Here is a 20027-nt window from a genome sequence, read left to right as displayed (position 1 = left end):
ATTTTTGAGAATGATTGGACTGATCCAAAGGAGATTGTTCAATATGCAAGAAAGATGATGCTCGAGATGAATGTTGAGAAGAAAGGAGGGGTTAGCAAGTCCACCTACCTGTAATCCAGTGGGCTGCTCCGGCTGTAGGGATGCTGCTGGGAGTTTGCTGTGGCCTGATGTGCTAGCGTGAAGAAGAGAGGGGAGTGGGACCCAAAGTGTGGGGATCGAGGCTGCTGCTGTCTTGACAGGGGTGAAGCTAGCTCTGGAAATGGGATGCGCTGATGTGGTGGTTGAGAACGATAATGAGACTGTCATAACAGCTATCAAGAACAAAGAGCAAAGCTGCAGCTCTTTCCATTTACTGCATGCTAGATGACTTTGTTATGCTTGCAAATTCGTTTTTGTCCATTCATTCATTTGATAGGCCTTGGATTACAAGGAAGGGAAATAAGGTGGCTCACTGTCTGGCACATCCTTGGGTTATTGGCAGCAAAGTTTGGCATGAATCTTTTCCTTAAAATCTTTGTAATTGGTCTTAATTGGATGAACCTACAAGGATACCTTTAGCCCTCCAAATCTCCAATCTAGCAATCAAGCATCAAGTTCGAATGAATTCATTTCGAGCATACGTATGCACAATTTCTCCTAGTCCAACTAGCTCCTCTACAATAGCATGCCTACATAAATCACATTGCTTTGAAGTTGGTCTTTAGTACCACCAGTGATAAGGACAGACATGTGACCATCTGCATTAGCTGCCTACATCATCTACCTTCAGACTTTAATTTATTGCAGGTTGTAAGGGCCAAAAATACAGCAAGCTGAGGCCTGAGGGACAGAATTATACCCCTATTTCCAAGTTGTATACTGTTGCCACTATCTTAATTATACGCTACAACATTGCAGTAGTAAAATTGTATGTTATCAAGCATTTCAAGATGTAGTAAAATTATTACAAATAGATGCAAGTGCTTAAGGCAATAATCAGACTACAAGTACATTATTACAGTGAAAAGTACAACTCAAGCATAGACTTTCGTCTATTCACAGTAACATTGCTGCTGTGGCGAATTAGTTCTCGAGGACAAAGGAAACAACCAACCATAAAACAGAAATTCAACTTTTTTCTGTTAGCGGAATTGGTATGAAGGCATTAACAGTAAAACCACCATCAGCCGTTATAGTTTGTCCAGTTATATAAGAGGCTGCAGGCAGACAAAGAAACGCGACTACTGGTGAAATTTCCTCTGGTTCACCCACACGTCCTAGAGCAATTCGAGACTCGACTGCCTTCAAATACTCCTTATGGTTTCTAAGTTCCTGCCAATTACCACAACTAAATCTGTTAATAATGTTACTCTCTTTTTTTAATAACTAATAGCCATATGTCTTACGATAGATGACGCATATGTATAGAAAAAGTTGTCACGTTTCCTAAATTTTGTGTTACTTCGGAAATGAAATAAGTACCTCAGTCAAAGCAGACCAAATCACTCCAGGAGCAACAGAATTAACCCTGATATTGTCTTTTGCCCATTCACATGCCAAATTCTTTGCTAGTTGGTTAATTGCTCCTGTAAAATGATGAACAAATGTAACTGAAATTGATATATAAATGAATAATATAATCCTTGAAAAGTCGAGTAACAAAGTTGAAAAGCTTTGCACCTTTTGCTGCCCCATAAACAGATCCAATATCAAATGCCATGGTACTAGCTATGGACGAAATGAACACAATGTTGCCTTGTCCTGAGGCCTTAAAGTGTGGATATGCAAGTTGAGATAAATGGTAAGCTGACTCGAAATTGGTTGCCATTGTATTAGTGTAATGCTCCGGTATTGTATCCACAGTTTCAGTTCTCTTGCAACCACCAGCATTATTTACCTGAACCCAAAACTCATATGTAAGCATATATAAGTTAACGAGTAAGTTATTTGATGTAAACATGCTTAATGTGATTATGTTGCTTACGAGTATGTTCAATTTTCCATTAAAATTGGAGTTTACAGTCTCCATTAGCTTCACTCTTTCGGGTCGAGAAGAGACATCACAAACTGAGCCGGTTACCGGCAAACCCTTTGCCTTCCAAGCTAACAAGCAAGCTTCAAGATCAGCTTCATTCCTAGCACATGTATGTACAATTGCTCCTAGTCCTGCAAGCTCCTCTACAATAGCATGCCTGCATATATTAATATATAAAATAAATATATACTTGAATAAGTACTTAAGAAAGTTGATATTTCATTACTCAGTTTTCTATTGGATCACAAAAATTATAATAACTTTTGATCATTTATGCAAATTAAAATTAGAATCGAACAATTGAATTTAACTCCAAGATACTAATATGTAAAATATAATCAGCATATTATATTATTCGACGATAATGAAATATGAAAAATTGCATAAAATATAGCACGAGTAGTTTATATACAATTATTTACTTGGTACATACCCGATGCCTCTAGTACCACCCGTGACAAGAGCGGTCTTTCCTTGGAGTGACCATCGCTTGTTATTGCCATTAGTATTTGCACTAATTACCTCCATTTTTTAATTCTTCAACTTGATTATAGAAAATGATTATTAAAAAAAAAAACACAAAACTACAATTAAGGAAGTTGATTATTGAAAGTTTGCTTTATTTTTAGGCTATATTGGCCTTAGGAGAGTAGGAGACCGAATGCCTAACAAGTTTTTTTTTTTTTTTTTTTTGGCAACAACCACGTGTCAATTTTACATCCAAACACAAAACCACAAAGGTTGTGAGTACTATACGCAATGAAAATTTGACATGAATGGCCACGGCTTTGCATAGACGTAAGTACGGTACGTAACGTTGTATTTTTGGACACTACACGTTTTTATTTTTGTAAGGTTAGATGAAGACCCCTAGTGAATCAGTGCCTCACAATCTCACATAGATTAAGTCAGCCTAATTTCGCAAGTCAATGTTTGAGAGTAGAAGAAATAAGGAAATCCCCCTAATTCTAAGTAATTGTAGTTGGAGGGAGTCAGAGCTCTTTAACTCAAAGTCACAAGCTAAGGTCAATTTCCACCAACTCCACCAAACTTGCTTAATTATTTTGAACATTTAGATATGGTCCATAATAGAGGCTAAAGCTATAGAGCTAATCAAGAGTAGATCGACAAGGACCAACGGTCTTCCTCTGCCACGTGTCATTTATACATTCAACCTCTCTATGAGGTGGTGGGAACTGAGTTGGTTTTGTGTACGTGAGAGAAATCAAATTAATTAGCAGCATTTAATTTATTACAATTAATAAGTCATTAATGTTGCATTACAATTACAAAGCTACCAAATCAGAGGAGTAAGAGCAATTCCAATGGTTGTAGATAGGGACTTGCTTGCAATTACAATAATTCCCTAGCTATTAGCTTGACCATTGGAGCTAGAAAACTTAATTAGCTTGGCTAAGCAAATTAGCTTTGCCAAGCTAATTTGCTTGGGAATTAAACTTGCCAAAATAAAAATGCTCATTGCACCAATTAAGCTCTTTATATGTATTTTCTATCCAACAAATCCAACAACTAGTACCTAAGCTAATAGCTAGCCATTGGAAAAAAAAGTAGCTAAAATGATAATTAGCTTAAAAGCTTATGTGGCATGATGAGCTAATTGTCAAATTAGCTTGCCATTGAAGTTGCTCTAAACAAGCAATTCAAGGTCAAAGTTTATGAGATGAATTAAAATTAAAAAAAAAAATTTGCTTTTAATTAAAATATAATACTCTATAATCAAGACAAATTTAATAAGACCTCACATAAGTATATTATTTCTAGTTGATTATGAGAATATATGGTTAAAGTTTTATATATTTATAATAATGGTGCAAGAGAGAGAGAGAGAGAGAGAGAATACAAGGAGTAACGTTAAGTTGTATCACAATAAAATTCATAAATAATGTTTAGTTGTAAGTTCTAACAACTAACAAGTTTATTGTATTCATTCTCTTATATGGAGTATTTATTCTTAAATGAGTTTAGGACAACTATACAATACTTCAATTTAAGTTTTTGCAGTATTCATCTATTACCTATTTATCTTTGATCATATACATGTATATTTGTATTCATATAACAAACTCAAATGTTATCATGTAAATGTAAATGTTGTTAAATTAGTATTAATGTATATCATCCTAATATCAACTTTTTTAAAATTTTAATGAGGTAAATCTTCACAATATAAAATTATCAAACTTATGCATTAACATGTGTGTTCACTGAAACTGTGTCAATTATTCAAAAATAAAAAGAATGAAATAAATAATACATAAAATAAACTTTATAATTTTTCACCTTATCATCTTTTTAAATCTACAAACACTATATGATAAAGATTGGCTAATTTGAATTTTTGCAATTGTTGTTTTTATTAATCTATGTTAACATATTTTATGTCTCATATATAATTAATCGTCGAAATTAAATTTTAACTATCAACACTAAAAAAAACAAAAATGAATAAATAAATAGTACGGAGTAAGTAAGATTACATAAAAGTACATATAACTTTTGTAATATGTCCCTCTTATATTATGTCATTTTACATAATTAAATATCTATCAGCTAATAGATGTTTAATAAACATTTTAAAAATAAATAGCTAATACAATCAACGAACTAGTCAAACACTTTAATTTGTAATATTACCTCCATTTTATATAATTTGTATGTAACAATTTGACATAAACTGTAGATAGAATATGTCTAATCATTGCAAATCATATGAAACATAGGTAGGACAATCTAGTCATAAAAGTTTAGCAATACTCTTGTATAATTACCTAGCTTTCAATTTTCAGCAAAGATCACATGATAGTGCCTACATTAAATATCAAATTACTATTATTAACAATTCTGATATTGATAGCTTAAAATTTCTTTATTTACAAATAACTTTAAAATCCGAGCATTTGCTCGCGTATTATCTAGTATTAATAATTATATATCTGTTATAAAATAAAGAAAAATAGTAAAATACAAGAGCAAGATGGAAGTGTTAATCGTTGTTCATATCTTATTAGGCAATGCCTATTTATATATATATATATATATATATATATATATATATATATATATATATATATATATATATATATATATATATATATATATACATGAGGACATAGTAACTCTCCAAGAGCAATGAAGAGTCATTATAAGCAAGGGTTACAAAAGGAATACAATAAGTTGAAAGGAGTTACACAAGATATTACTTAGGGAAGTAATAATGCCTAGGAGGTTACAATGTTATACATAATGGACATACATTATTATATTTCATAACACTCCCCCTTGGATGTCCATTATCAAAGATTGTGCCTCGTTAAAACCTTACTAGGAAAAACCCTGTGGGATAAAACCCTAGTGAAGGAAAAAGAGTACATCATTTTCGTAATACGCCTTGACATGCTGCCTCGTTAAAAACCTTACCAGGAAAACCCAATGTGGGACAAAACCATGGTTAAGGGAAAAAGAGTGCAGCGCGTATTTTCTCCCCCTGATGAAAGCATAACTTGAGATCTTCCAATGTAATGAATCCAATGCTTTAGTAACTTCACACTTGTAGCTATATAACATTCTTTGATAGTTGATCCTCCCTGATCAAACTTGAATCTTCAAATCTCCACTGTGATGCATCTTCATTTCTCCATATTTCTGAGAACAAGCCTATGTTGCGTTTACCACTATCTTACTTGTATATGACATTTTTGTTTCAAGTTGCCTTACCATCAAAATTATGCCTGCTTCTGGAGGTCGTAAAAGTAGCTATTAACCCAAATATTGATTATAATTTATGGCAACTCGTGATATCTTGATTTCATTATCTAAGATTATATGAATTAGTAATTATATAACATAGCAATTACTATATACTTTACTCATGGTTCTTCTGGACCATAAGAAGAGTATTCTTGCTGTAATATATCTTATTACTACTCTTCTTTAGACATTTTGCATTTTATACGAGAGTTCTCCAATGAATACAAAATCGATTAACTCTCACATGGTTAAACTTCAGGTTGATATTTCAATAACTTAGTCACCAATACTCTCAATGAGTTTGATAACAATATCAACATTACAATTTTTCAAAATATAGAACTTAAAGGGCTATATATATTTGAGTATATTGTATGTAAGTTCTTTGGGAACTTTTCCATGCATGATTCATAACATGATATTGGATCGTCATCATATAAACTTTCATCACAATTATAATATATTTGAGTATATTGTATGTAAGTTCTTCGGGAACTTTTCCATGCATGATTCATAACATGATATTGGATCGTCATCATATAAACTTTCATCACAATTATAAGCCCATTGAAGTATAAATTTCTTCTCGTAAGCCTTCATCATAATTATAAATTTGTTATACCACAAACATTCACATATAACACAATTGTTGTGTAGAACTAATGCATGCAATATAAAATGTAGAATTCATGATAAAATATAAAATAAAAATATATATGTGATGAATAATGCATCAAACTATATCCTATACATACAATGAATAATGCAAAAATCTAAAACTTGAACATGCACATAAAATAAATTAAAGACTCAAAAATTCAAACATTGTACAGTGCGGATTTCAGAAATCTATTTTCTAATTGGAATACTAGTCCATGATAAACTTTTGATCATTAGCATTCATATTTCGTTGGACTTCTTGTCCATGATAAGCTTTTGATTTATTATCTTAGTTTCATGTCGACATCAAAATGGACATATATTTTTGACTCCTTATTCACAAGTCCATTCCTTCTGCATATGCATATTATTTATCGGTTCCGTCATATATCAGTATCATATAATTCCTCAAGATACAATTTTAATTTGCATGCTATTTTAACAATGATATCTGAATACATTCCTCATTGGTACCATTATAATTTTTTCTTACATAATAGGCCATCTATTATAATAATTCAGATATATATACCACCTATCAAGGGTATTTCTCACATCATGGTATCAATAATATACTATATAATTGTACTTTAAAATTATCAACTGCACTATCTTGTCATATGTTACATATTTATATTGGAACCGATCATAAAATCTACACTTCAGGTGTAGTGATTTAAAGAAAACTTGGCAAGATCTTTCTTAATATATGCGCATAATATCATTATCACTATAATAAGTTGGCATATAACTTTACAAGTATCATCAGGGAGGATCAACTACTTATAGTATTATAAATAGTATTATAATTTTGCCAACTTACTTCAAGATAATTTTGCCAACTTACTTCAATTCTTCCCCCTAAGTTGGTAAAGTATCTCAAATGTTGGGGCAATTCTTCACCAACTTAGAATATAGTCTCATGTGCATCAAATGTCATCTCATAGGATAATCATATATATTCAACAAAGTTCTATCATTTCTGGAGAATAATGAAATTTTGTTCTTTTCTAGAGATCAATATTAATAGGGAATAATAATTGTGCAGTTGCTAATTTCTTATTCTATTCTTATGTGCTGACATACAATAGCCCCAATCAATAGAATTGTTATACAAATATAAACTTTCTTGTAATTTCACTAGGTGGTGATCTTCGGGATCACTAGAAACATTGATAATAATACTAGTTACTTAAAATTTTCACATATAACTTGTATGTGGTGAGCTTCTGGTCCTCTAATTTTGTCAACATATAAATTATTCTAGTGAATTTCTGGTCACCAATTATATTATCTGTTGAGCATCTCTTTTAACACAAACTATTAAAAATCACAATCCAAATATAGCTCAATCTCAATGTTATGTCTTGCCCTTCTATTTATTTCATATATTCAACATGAGAGAGCGTCAGCACATTATTTCTATCATATCAAATTAAACTTCAGGTTTCCATAACGGAAGTTTATTAAACCCCGGATGGCCTAATTTTTAATTATCACATCCTAATAATCACATCCAATGAATTTTCCTTTAGTATTTAAATTGTGGCCAGTTTTATAATACTGGTGATCACCTTATTAGAGATACTTTATGCATGGCCATGAGTATGATGTGATATAAGTACACCAATGTGTTTCTTTCTGCAATTGGCAAGACAATTAACTAATACTCAATTGATTGTAATCTTGATACATGCTAATCTTGTTGGACAACATTTTATACTCTTCTGGAGTACTTTATATAATCATAACATATTTTAATATATATACTAGAAATGATCTCTTCAAAGATCCATTAAATGTGTCACTTTCTCAAATATGTTATTGTCTACTATTGCTCCTTTCCTCTTCCAAGGATTCTTATTATAGCAACTGATCTTGTCCTTCTAGGACATCAACTTAATATGTACATTTATAGCTAGTATATAGGTAATGACACTTATTCATATCCATCTTAGCTTCGGGATGGTATCATTCTAAATATTTGATTATCATATGGCCACCTCTATTAAATAAACTATTGATGTTTTTGCTAGTTTATGTACCAAACTGATCTACAACATATTTAATTATTCATGTGCAAGGATTACATAAAAACAATGGAATAAACATTATCTCCCCTTAATCCTTGCATATGGGGGTATAAAAATAGTCCAACAATCTTTAAATTCCTTGCTCTTTTTAAGCCATAAATTCTTTTGCATTGCATGTATCTTACAGAGCAAAGTTATTCATTTTCTCTTGCCCAATTATATGAATCTTTATATTGAAAATTCTCAAAATTAAAGCATGGACATAATGAATACATTTCTCAACTAAGAATCTCATAATGTCATGCTTAATTTCTTTAACTCGTAATTTTTCTTACTCAAATGAATATTATGTAGTCATGTTTGCAATTCCTTACGAACTTTTTACACAAACTATAATAGTCATGCAAACATGTTTAGTATTCTTTCAATCATGCAATTTCTCATTCACTTCTGGGAATGAGCTAGTGAGTCTAGTTAGTAATCATTCGCCAATTTGATCTCACACAGAGTTTGCTATTAAAAATATCCAACCAAAAGAAAGATACATCAACAAACTCTTTAAAAACTTTATATGGTATTAGTTATTAGATCATGCAATTTCAACCAAAAATTCGTATTAGTTAATAGTTCATACTGATTCATACAGAGAATATAATTATTAGACCAAACAATAATCTAGGATATTGCCTAACCCTGCTTCAATACTAACAATCTAATTAACATAGTATGACAATTAAAATTAAGTAAGAAGTAGCACACTGAAATTTAACTAGATATTGCAGGAATTCTTAAAAAACACCAAAGAAGTATTAGTAGGATCTTCATCCCGGTTCAAATTATTGGTGGTAATGGAAACACAAATTATTAAAATAATACATCCTCGACTCATGGACACAGGCTTTCAAAGTAAACAAATAGGGTACCATTTAATTAGATATAAAAATTATAATACTAGTATTAATCATGTAATGTGAAAATATAATCATGAACATGCTATCAAGCACACACAGTATGTTAGATAATCGTTAAATTATTTTACAATATCAAAATGTTAAATGCTAAGGATAAGCATGTATGGTTTATCATGCAAAGATAATAATTGAAGTGGCTAAAACTGACACTTAACTAATCGGCAAAATTCTTCATATGATAAATAATTACAAGAAAAAAAAAATCAAGGATTGTTTCATGATAAACAATATCAAATTACAGTATGAAACAATATTATATTCGGTAATTGTACTCATAGAATCTAATGCAAATTATTGGTAATAATTAACATCTAGAATATTCGTACTAATTTATATCGTATCAAAATAACATAATATAGTATATGCACTTCTTTAATAGTTATTGAGATCTAATTTTATTGGTTGCGATAAGGTACATAACCATAGATTATAAACATTTTTATCATGTAAAAACAAGATCTAATAGAAATTTAGGCAGTGAGTATATAATCCTAAGCAAAATCATGTTCATACATCATTTAAAACGATATTAGAATAATCAAAAGATGAATAATATAATTAGCACTGCACACAAGTCAACAAAGCTATGGAGTTATATATTTGCAAGCCAATGTGGTCGCAAACAATCCAAAATTTATTATAAAATAAGTGCAACAAACAAAATAAAAATTAATTACTATTACTCAAACAATACAAAAAGACTTTACAATAACCTTTACATGACAAATATCATCTTAATAGCTTTCAATCCTAATGCTAAATTAAATCCATAAGCATAAATGCATAATAGATATTATTAAATAAATTATAAAAGATAGAGGCACATAATTGTTTGGTGGTAACTAAGAAAAATAAAATTAATGAACAGTTCAAAAACAGAATCATATGAAAGATTATGTGCAAAACATAATACGAGATACAACATAATATTTTGGCCACAACTATTACACAAATTTGTGGTAATGTATATATAATAATCATATTAGACGTACCTGATTTTAGACTATGATAACTTTATTCAATCGGGTAGAGAAATGGTGCTGATAACGTGTTATAAAATAAAGAAAAATAGTAAAATACAAGAGCAAGATGGAAGTGTTAATCGTTGTTCATATCTTATTAGGCAATGCCTATTATATATATATATACATGAGGACATAGTAACTCTCCAAGAGCAATGAAGAGTCATTATAAGCAAGAGTTACAAAAGGAATACAATAAGTTGAAAGGAGTTACACAAGATATTACTTAGGGAAGTAATAATGCCTAGGAGGTTACAATGTTATACATAATGGACATACATTATTATATTTCATAACAATATCAAATTTTTGAACACCTTTATATCAAATTTCTACAAAATTATTTCTCTTTTTTTTTTTTTTTTTCAAAATACCAATAAGTGACATGTCTAAAATATTATTATACTTGTATTGAATTTCCAATAACACATAGAAAATGTTCAAAACCTCATATCTAAATCCCAAAAATAAGTTATTGTTCAATAACTTATTTCAATAACTCCGTACTAAATATAGGTAATTGGTAGAAAACCATTGACAGTGGCTCCACCATCAACAAATATAGTTTGACCAGTGATGTAGGAAGATGCTGGTATGCAGAGGAATGCCACTAGACTTGACACTTCCTGGGGCTCTCCTACACGTCCCAGAGCTGTTCGGTAATTGATAACCTCCATACACTCCTTATTACTAAGAATCTGTCAAATATAATTCAATCATACAAAGTTATTATAACTTATCGTTCTCTAATATTTTGAGTCATTATTATAATATATGCATAATTCATATAGGGACCAAGGGAGTATAACAATGGTAAATTAAAAAGATTTAATGGCGGACATTACTCCTTGAGCCAAAGGTGTGTTGATGTACCCAGGAGCAACAGAATTAGCCCTAATGTTGTCTTTGGCCCATTCACATGCCAAATTTTTGGCTAATTGATTCATTGCCCCTACAAATAAAAATTTTGTAAACAAGGTATAAAAATTAAGATATTTTTAAATCTTTAGTCACACTTTTGTGCTGATAATTTTTACTCCCTCCGTCCCTTTTTGATAGTCACTTTTGGTAGAAAATCACGGGAATTCAAAAATATAAATAAGAAGTAGCAAATTACATTGAAAAAGTCAATTTACATTGGGTATGCAAAAAAGTAGAGAGAGAAAGTAATTAAAGTACATGGAAAAATAAAATTTACATGGGAAAGTTAAATTTGCACAAATATTTTTACAAGTGGGAGAGAATTTTGGTAAAAAAAATAATATTAATTGTACTTGAGAAAAGCAAATGTGACTAACATTTTGGGTCATCAAAAATGACATAAGTAACTATCAAAAGGGGACGGAGGGAGTAATAAACATTATTTTGTAAATAGTGATATACAAAGTATTTTGTATAAACAAAATTCAAAAAGATGGATAGATGACATTGTTTTGTTAGAATGTACCTTTTGCAGCTCCATAAACAGAACCAGCATTAATTCCAAAGATACTAGCAATTGATGAAATGAATACAATGCTGCCTCCCCCTGAGACCTTTAACATAGGATGAACAAGTTGAGAAAGATGGTATGCTGATTCAAAACAAAGGGCCATTACATGTGAGAAATCCTCTCCTGTGTAATTGATTGTTTCTTTAAATATGCAACCACCAGCATTGTTTACCTGAAAATCAACTAGTTATTTCGTGATCCTAAGGAACCATTATAAATTGATAACTAATTTAAATGTTCTCTTTTATTTTATCTTTTTTTAAAATAACAATGAAAACCCTAAATATCTCAACCATCACAAGTTTTTTTTATGTCCACGCACTTGAATTGGAAGTAAGGGGGGAGCAAGTAAAGGAATCCTTACTCTCAATTAAGTACCTACTTTTAAGATGATTTGATCTAGTGACCTTAAAGTTACAACTTATTCGGTATAAGGTAATTATATATTCTTAACCTCCTATGCCAAACTGAATTTAGGACCTTTCTCGACCACATGTTTCCTCTTATCACTACGTCAAAATTAGAAAATTAGATTAGATGATAAGAAACATTTGTATACATACCAAATTAAAAAGGCAACAAATACCCTTATGCTTCATCAAGAACAACATATAATTGACCCAATTATACTATGTAAATCAATGATTAACGAATACTCTTGTATAAATTCTTTATATAAAACCATATATATGAAAATTACTAAACTCAAACTTACAAGTATGTTCAATTTTCCATCGAAGACAGTATTGATAGTCTACATAAGCTTCTCTCTTTGAGGTGGAGAAGAAACATCACAAATCGATCCACTTACTTGAAAGCCTTTTGTCTTCCAATCAACCAAGCAAGCATCAAGATCTTCTTTGTTACGAGCGCACGTATGAACATTTGCGCCTAGTACCGCAAGTTCCTCTACAATTGCATGTCTGTGTACATAATTGATCATCTACTCCGTATTATTTTAAATAATACACTTTCCTAATTACGAATCATATATTAGCAAAACAAAACTATGATTGTAAGAATCAATTGATATTGAGGTAGCACAAAACTTAATAGATAATTATGGTCAAGAATTATTTGTGACATGTTTTTCAAACAATCATTTAAATTATAAAATCTTAAATCATGATCTTAATGAGCCAATGAATTAAGTAATAATTAAAAGATAAATATAAGGAAAAATACACTTTAATAATCCCAACTATTGACGATTTACTTAGAATAATCCCAACTAAGGATTATTTTCTAACAGTCCCAACTTTGCCTCTTATTTTCTTCCAACGGTCCCAACCGGTCAACTACGGGTCAACAACCTGTTACAACAGGTCACATGCCACATGTCAACACACGATTGGTCCAAAATAAAAAAAAAAATCAAAAAAATTAGAAAATACAAAAAAAAATATCAGAAAATTGAAATAAAATAAAATAAAATATTTTAAAAATAGAAAATTAAAAAAAAATAGAAATTCAAAAAAAAAAATTTAAAAAAATCCGAAAATTACAAAAAAAAAAAAAAAAAAAAATCTGATATTTTTTTTGATATTTTTTTTCTACTTTTCTGATTTTTTTTTATATTTTTTTATTTTTTTTTTCAATTTTCTGATTTTTTTTAATGAATTTTCTGATTGTATTTTTATTTTCTGATTTTTTTTTAATATTTGAATTTTTCTTAATTTTTTTATTTTTTGATTTTTATTAAATTTTTGTTTTTTTTTTTAGATTATTAATGAATTTTCTAATTTTTTTTCTAATTTTTTAAATTTTAAACTAATCACGTGTTGACACGTGGTATTTATAAAAAAAATTAAAAAAAAATTACCTTTTCAACAGGTTACCGGTCAATGGGACCGCTGAAAGAAAATAAGAGGCAAAGTTGGGACTGTTAGAAAATAAACCTTAGTTGGAATTATTCTAGGTAAATCGCCAATAGTTGAGATTATTAAAGTGTATTTTTCCTAAATATAAATCGGTCGATAAATTTTATTAAAAAAAAAAAGAAAGAAAGAAAAGCACGAGAGAAATGTAAATAATATACCCAATGCCTTTGGTACCACCGGTGACAAGAGCATTCATCCCTTGAAGTGACCATCGTTTGTTATTTCCATTATTATTGTTTGCCTTTGCTTCCATTTTCTTTCTTTGTGGATTTTCTTTTTTTTTTTTAAACCAAATTTTGAAAAATATTTTGGTTCCACCATGTATAGGTATAGGTAGACAATTATTGATGAATTTATGTGTCCTGGCCCTATCCTTAAACAGAATTTCACCCACTTACTGACTATTATTAAGAGTGTAATGTTTATTGTACTTGCTTCTTTTTCGAATCTTGTGGACATAATAATTTTCTACAAATGGTGTTTGCTCTGTACTACGTACTTTTGACATGTATGAAAAATTAAAAGGTAAGAAAAAATAATTGGCAAGGGTGGATGCCAATCGAGCAACTGTAGGAGAAGTAGAGACGACAATAACATTTTCAAAAGCAGCGAAAATGTTGCAACCAATTTAAGATACACTACAAAAAGAAAGGAAGACTATTCAATGACTACTATAAAATTATAGCCATTATAATAATATTAAATCTCAATCCTTTATTTTTAAGAAAGGATCTTAACCATTCATTTATGTCAATAAAAAAAATATAAATTAGTTTTGAAAAATAGTAAGAAACACTTTTTTCCCAAGAATTAAACGTTAAATATATAAAAATAATGTTCTTTTTAAACATCAGGATCAAAAGATTCAAAACTTATACCATCCATGGAAAATCAGTGGAAAAATCCATTCCAACCTAATTCTGTTTATTAAAAAAATGTCTCTACTTTAATATATACAATACATGATTACTCTGATAGCTCTTGCTGGTCATATTAAATTATCATTCGCTTTGAGTTTTTTCATTTGATTGGTGATCGAATATGAATTTCATGTTAACTGGGTTGAATGATTGATCACAAATTGCAGAGAATTAGCAATGGAAACTTTCAGTAGGAGTAGTTTATTTATTGGAAAAAACCAGTTAAAAGTTTTTTTTTTTTTTAATTTTTTATTTTAAGGTAGTTATTTTGGTCAACTTAATCAATGGCACTAATTTATGTAAAAACAATCAAGGGCGTAGATTTCATTGTTATAATGACTACAATTTTATTGTAATCATTGCAAAATTATCCTGAAAATGTGTCAGTTAATTCGAAATGGAGGGAGTGACTTTTTATTTTGTCACAATCTACCATTGATAAGTCCATTTGTTACCGTTTTTTTTTATCATTTTTTTTGGGTAAAGAAATAGGAAAGGTAAACAAAGTTTATATAGCCTTCTTTCAATATTATAATCTAAACTTAAAATAACTTTTTTTTAAAAAAAAATTACTATCTACAAAATAAAGGGTCTATCAAGTAAATTGCTACATTGTTGGCTTTTCAGTTGATATGGACCATATGATGAGATTGAACAATCGTGCCGGCCCAATTCATACCTATCTCTCCTACTTTGAATTTTTTACATGCATAGTGTGCACTAATTAATCAATCAATCAATAACTATATACTAAAAGACACACCACCAATGACACGTGTCATCAACTAGTGTGTCTAGTTATTTTTTTTAAAAAAAAATTATAAAAAATTAGAGATACAGATACTATAGATCTTTTCTATAAATATAGTAACTATTTCTTAAAATATGATATGACATCTTTTTACAATATTTTTTTTGTCTAGTTTTTTGTCAATTTTTTTAAGAAAATATTCTATGCATACATACAATATTATATTACCTTTTATTTTACAAACATATATATTTCCTCCATATATATTCTACTAAATATTCTTTCATATTATTCACACCTTTAATATTAATGTAATATGAATATCTACTGTACAAAAAAATATAATGAGGAATTAACAAAAATACTCCGACTTGGTATGATTATGAAACATCAATCAATGACTAAATTAAAATATTAGAACAAATATATTTTTTTTTATAGATTTAGGCCCCGTTCTCTTCGCCTTATTTTTGCTGAATTGAAATTATTTTTATTGAAACAAAATTATATTTGCTGAACTTAAATTATTTTTACTGAACTGAAATTAATTTTACTGAACTTAAATTATTTTTACTGATTTTCTTGTATAATTCTTCTTTAAGAAAACTGAATTTTACTAAACTAAACTTATTTTTACTGAACTAAAATTATTTTTACTGAACTGAAATTAATTTTACTATTTTACTGAACTTATTTTTACTAAACTGAAATTATTTTTACTTAATATTATTTTTTTAAGGTGAAGAGAATAGGGCCTTATAATGATTACCTTTGCTAAAATTCTTTAAAATATAGTTATTGTTGATAAAAAAAAATGATGTGACATATCATTATATAATATTTTGTTCGTCAAGTCTTCTAAGAATAAATTCCATATACAATGTTATACGGAGTATTTTATTCTATTTTGCAAATATATTTCATCCATATATATTTAACTATATTCAGCCATATGTTTCCCCCACAATATTAATTTTTTTGGGTAAAGACTTCTTAGAAAATACTTTTTTTATTATTAAAAAAAAAAAAAAAAAAAAAAAAAAAAAAAAAAAACTCTTAGAAAACAATTCGTATTTAACAAGTTGCACTACTTTGCAACCATATTTCTTCCATAACTGTTTAACTTAATATTTTTCTATCTATCGTATGTGGTAAGGAATATTTGCGAAAAATACTATTAATTTTTTTTTAATCTAATTGGAATTGAACTGCTATAAGAATATTTTTAGAAAACTTTTGAATGAAATTTAATACAGAGTACATAATTTTCTCATTTTATGTATTTGGTTCACAAGATACAATCAATTATTAAAAATACTTTGTTAATCATACAATCAACAGTAACTAATAATGCTCAATTTTGTTAATCATATGCATACAAATTTATTGTATTGTTAAAATACTTTGTTAGTCTTATGCATACAAATTTAATCGATCTTAATGTTTCTATATTGAAATAATAAAATCTTTGAAACGAAAAAATATTTAAGGTCTATTTTGATTTATAAATTAGTGGCCTATTTTCTTGAAAAATAACAAAGACTAAATTAGGTTAAATGATGCGTGGAAAAAAAAAACTATTTTAATTTTTGTATAATTTATGAATAATCCCTGTGCACTGCACGGGACCTAAAGTAGTAGGAATAAAATTGGAACATCAAAAATTATAGAAAGGATAAATGTGTCCAATATTTATGATATAAACTGATTACAAATTTCAATCATTACACATATAAAACGAAACCAAAACAAAACACGTAACAAATGAAAAGGAACAGGGGGAATAATAAAACACGAGTATTAATTATCCTAGTTTACAATTGGTAGAAAACCATTGACAGTAATTCCGCCATCAACAAATATAGTTTGGCCAGTAATGTAGGAAGATGCTGGCATGCAAAGGAAAGCCACTAATCCTGACACTTCCTGAGGCTCTCCTTCACGTCCAAGAGCTGTTCGTGACTTGATATCATCCAAATTCTCCTTTTTACTGAGTAACTGTCAATATAAAGAGTAGGATTAAATTAGTAGAATGCAAAGTATGAATTGAAGTATCTACGTTGCTCGGACTCGAATTTGGTTGTCTTATCCGACAGGATGATCTCATCATAGGAGGCAGCTAAAGGGTCTCGTGTGGTGTCGAAGTGTGGGAAGATATATCCGACATGCCACACCTGATGTACAATAGGGTGTCGAAGGAACATAGGGGAGTACATTGTTTTGGGATGTTAGGAAAAATGGTAAAGAGACCTAATTAATTAAGACGGATTAAAAGTTTTTATGCTTACATATATATTATGTTAAATTTTGAACTATTTACATTTTAACATATAATATGTACCGTTAATTAAGCTTAGAATTTTTAGAACTTATAGCACGATTCTATGTATATTGACTACACAAGTATTTTGTAAAAATAAATTACAAGCATACATATGGCTAATTATATAATTAGGGATGTAGGGAATATAACATTGTAAAGGGGTGATTTGTAAAGTATATGACCAATTAAATAGATAATTAAGTATGAGTCCACATCTGCCAAAGGTGTCCTAATGTACCCAGGAGCAACAGAATTCACCCTAATATTGTCTTTGGCCCATTCACATGCCAAATTTTTGGCTAGTTGGTTTAAAGCCCCTACAAAATAATTAAACAAATTTTTCTTAAAAAAAATCATAATAATTCATTACTCTAAAATTTTCTTTAGTCCAAGATATGCTATAAACATTTTTTTGTAAAAAGAATAAATAATTCATATATTGATATAAATATTAAAACTCAAAAAGCAGGACATAAGATATTGTTCCGTTAGAATGTACCTTTTGCAGCTCCATAAGTGGAGCCAACATTGATGCCAAAGAAACTAGCAATTGATGAAAGGAATATAATGTTGCCTCCTCCTGAGGCCTTAAACATAGGATAACCAAGTTGAGAAAGATAGTATGCTGAATCAAAGTCAAGGGCCATTACATATGAAAAATCCTCTCTTGTGTAATCAATTGTACTGTTTCTTTCATTCTACAACCACCAACATTGTTTACCTGAAATTCAACAAGTAAGGTAGCTTGATTTCCAAGAGTAAAGTTATATTGATTCTCGATCTGTTATTATTATGGCATACAAATGAATAAATTGACAAAGACGACTCTTCTATAGTTATCTTAATTAAAGATCAGATAACCGTATATATATAGGGTTTATTGAACTTGGATACAAGGATAGGATCGAACTCAGGTCACTCCTGGGGGAGATGGCGGGAATAACCGTCCCTCCACTCCATGTTCCTCGCATATCTTATAATATTATTAAATGACCATATATATATTATGAAAATTTCTGAACTCGAACTTACAAGTATGTCCAATTTTCCACGGAAGATGGTATTGATAGTCTCCGTAAGCTTCTCTCTTTGAGGTTGAGAAGAAACATCACAGATTGAGCCACTCACTTGAAGACCTTTGGTCTTCCAATCAACCAAACAAGCATCGAGCTCTTCTTCATTGCGAGCGCATGTATAAACACTTGCTCCTAGTTCCGCAAGTTCCTCTACAATTGCATGCCTGTTTATAACTCAATAATATTTGTATCATAATACTAGACAAAAGAATAAAAAATTCCCATTGAACAAAATTTCATGAAAAACACATGTAGTATATATATCCTAAAACTAAGAAAATATTATAAATAAAATAATAATAAATAAAATAAAATAAAAAATAAAAAAACTGTGAAAGTTCAATTGTACAATGATTTTAAGGACCAAAACTTAATAGATGTTCGTGACAAGAACATACTAATATATTGCTCATCTAGATTAGTTAATAAAGTATTTGAAGAATTAAATTGGGATGACCTAATTTGTAATCAATAAATAGATAAATAAAATATAAGGCACAAAAGAGTTGTAAATGGTATACAATACCCAATGCCTTTGGTACCACCGGTGACAAGAGCATTCATCCCTTGAAGTGACCATCGTTTGTTATTTCCATTACTATTTGCCTTTGCTTCCATTTTCTTTCTTTATAGAAGTCTATGCACTAATTAATAGATTGGTATTTTTTGTTTTTGAAAATTTGCTTAAAACCATCATTTATAGAGTAATATTGGTAGTGAAGTGGTCTCACTCTCCTCGAATTGATGTTCTAAATGGGACAAACGAAAAATAACGGATTTGTGGACTAGCAATTTTTAGAAAAGGTGTGTGCTCTTTTAGATTGCTAATCTCTTTATCTGATTATAGTTGTCACGAAGTATTTTTGGCTTGTCTTGTTTGATAATCTTTCAAATTTGATGACTCTACCACTCAAAGCTCAATCATATACATCACTGTCTCGTTGATTGTTATCAATCTTATGATGGTTAGCTCTTTGTTATTATTGGTGAACTCGTCCCTATCCTAAGGAGTTAGGACAATGCAAAATCTTCACGCTCACTTGTATAAATCAATATTTTTTATTTAAATATAGGCCCACAATTGTTGATATATTACAAAATGCTATAGTAATTAGAC

The 20027-nt window shown here is 29.5% G+C and overlaps 1 protein-coding gene and 2 pseudogenes across 3 annotated transcripts; all 3 read right to left on the bottom strand.

Annotated features, from left to right (window-relative positions):
- Window positions 1-897: 897 nt before the first annotated feature.
- On the bottom strand, window positions 898-2664 carry LOC145576888 (tropinone reductase homolog At5g06060-like). Its single transcript, XM_081634586.1, has 5 exons — window positions 2448-2664; window positions 1964-2171; window positions 1660-1876; window positions 1462-1565; window positions 898-1311 (listed from the first exon to the last, which is right to left on the bottom strand). Exons 1-5 carry the CDS (start codon window positions 2540-2542, stop codon window positions 1108-1110), a joined length of 828 nt encoding a protein of 275 aa, XP_081490712.1. The 5' UTR covers window positions 2543-2664; the 3' UTR covers window positions 898-1107.
- An 8190-nt stretch (window positions 2665-10854) lies between these two features.
- Window positions 10855-14218, bottom strand: LOC145576887 (tropinone reductase homolog At5g06060-like; annotated as a pseudogene). The gene is made up of 5 exons (XR_014098574.1): window positions 13999-14218; window positions 12676-12883; window positions 11916-12132; window positions 11314-11420; window positions 10855-11166 (listed from the first exon to the last, which is right to left on the bottom strand). The product of XR_014098574.1 is annotated as a tropinone reductase homolog At5g06060-like (transcript).
- A 3060-nt stretch (window positions 14219-17278) lies between these two features.
- Window positions 17279-19682, bottom strand: LOC145576886 (tropinone reductase homolog At5g06060-like; annotated as a pseudogene). The gene is made up of 5 exons (XR_014098573.1): window positions 19437-19682; window positions 18867-19074; window positions 18334-18555; window positions 18046-18151; window positions 17279-17510 (listed from the first exon to the last, which is right to left on the bottom strand). The product of XR_014098573.1 is annotated as a tropinone reductase homolog At5g06060-like (transcript).
- Window positions 19683-20027: the final 345 nt, after the last annotated feature.

This window comes from Chenopodium album, chromosome 13 (genome assembly GCF_948465745.1).
Source record: "Chenopodium album chromosome 13, dcCheAlbu1.1, whole genome shotgun sequence".
NCBI classification, from domain to species: domain Eukaryota; kingdom Viridiplantae; phylum Streptophyta; class Magnoliopsida; order Caryophyllales; family Amaranthaceae; genus Chenopodium; species Chenopodium album.
Note: the sequence above shows the minus strand (reverse complement) of the source record. Positions and strands in the feature narration are given on the sequence as shown.

Coding starts and splice junctions, on each gene's coding strand:
- LOC145576888 (XM_081634586.1), bottom strand. CDS start 2,542: ATGGAGGTAATTAGTGCAAATACTAATGGCAATAACAAGCGATGGTCA. Junction 2,172..2,447: donor GGTGGTACTAGAGGCATCGG/GTATGTACCAAG, acceptor TAATATATGCAG/GCATGCTATTGTAGAGGAGC. Junction 1,566..1,659: donor TGTTTATGGGGCAGCAAAAG/GTGCAAAGCTTT, acceptor ATCATTTTACAG/GAGCAATTAACCAACTAGCA.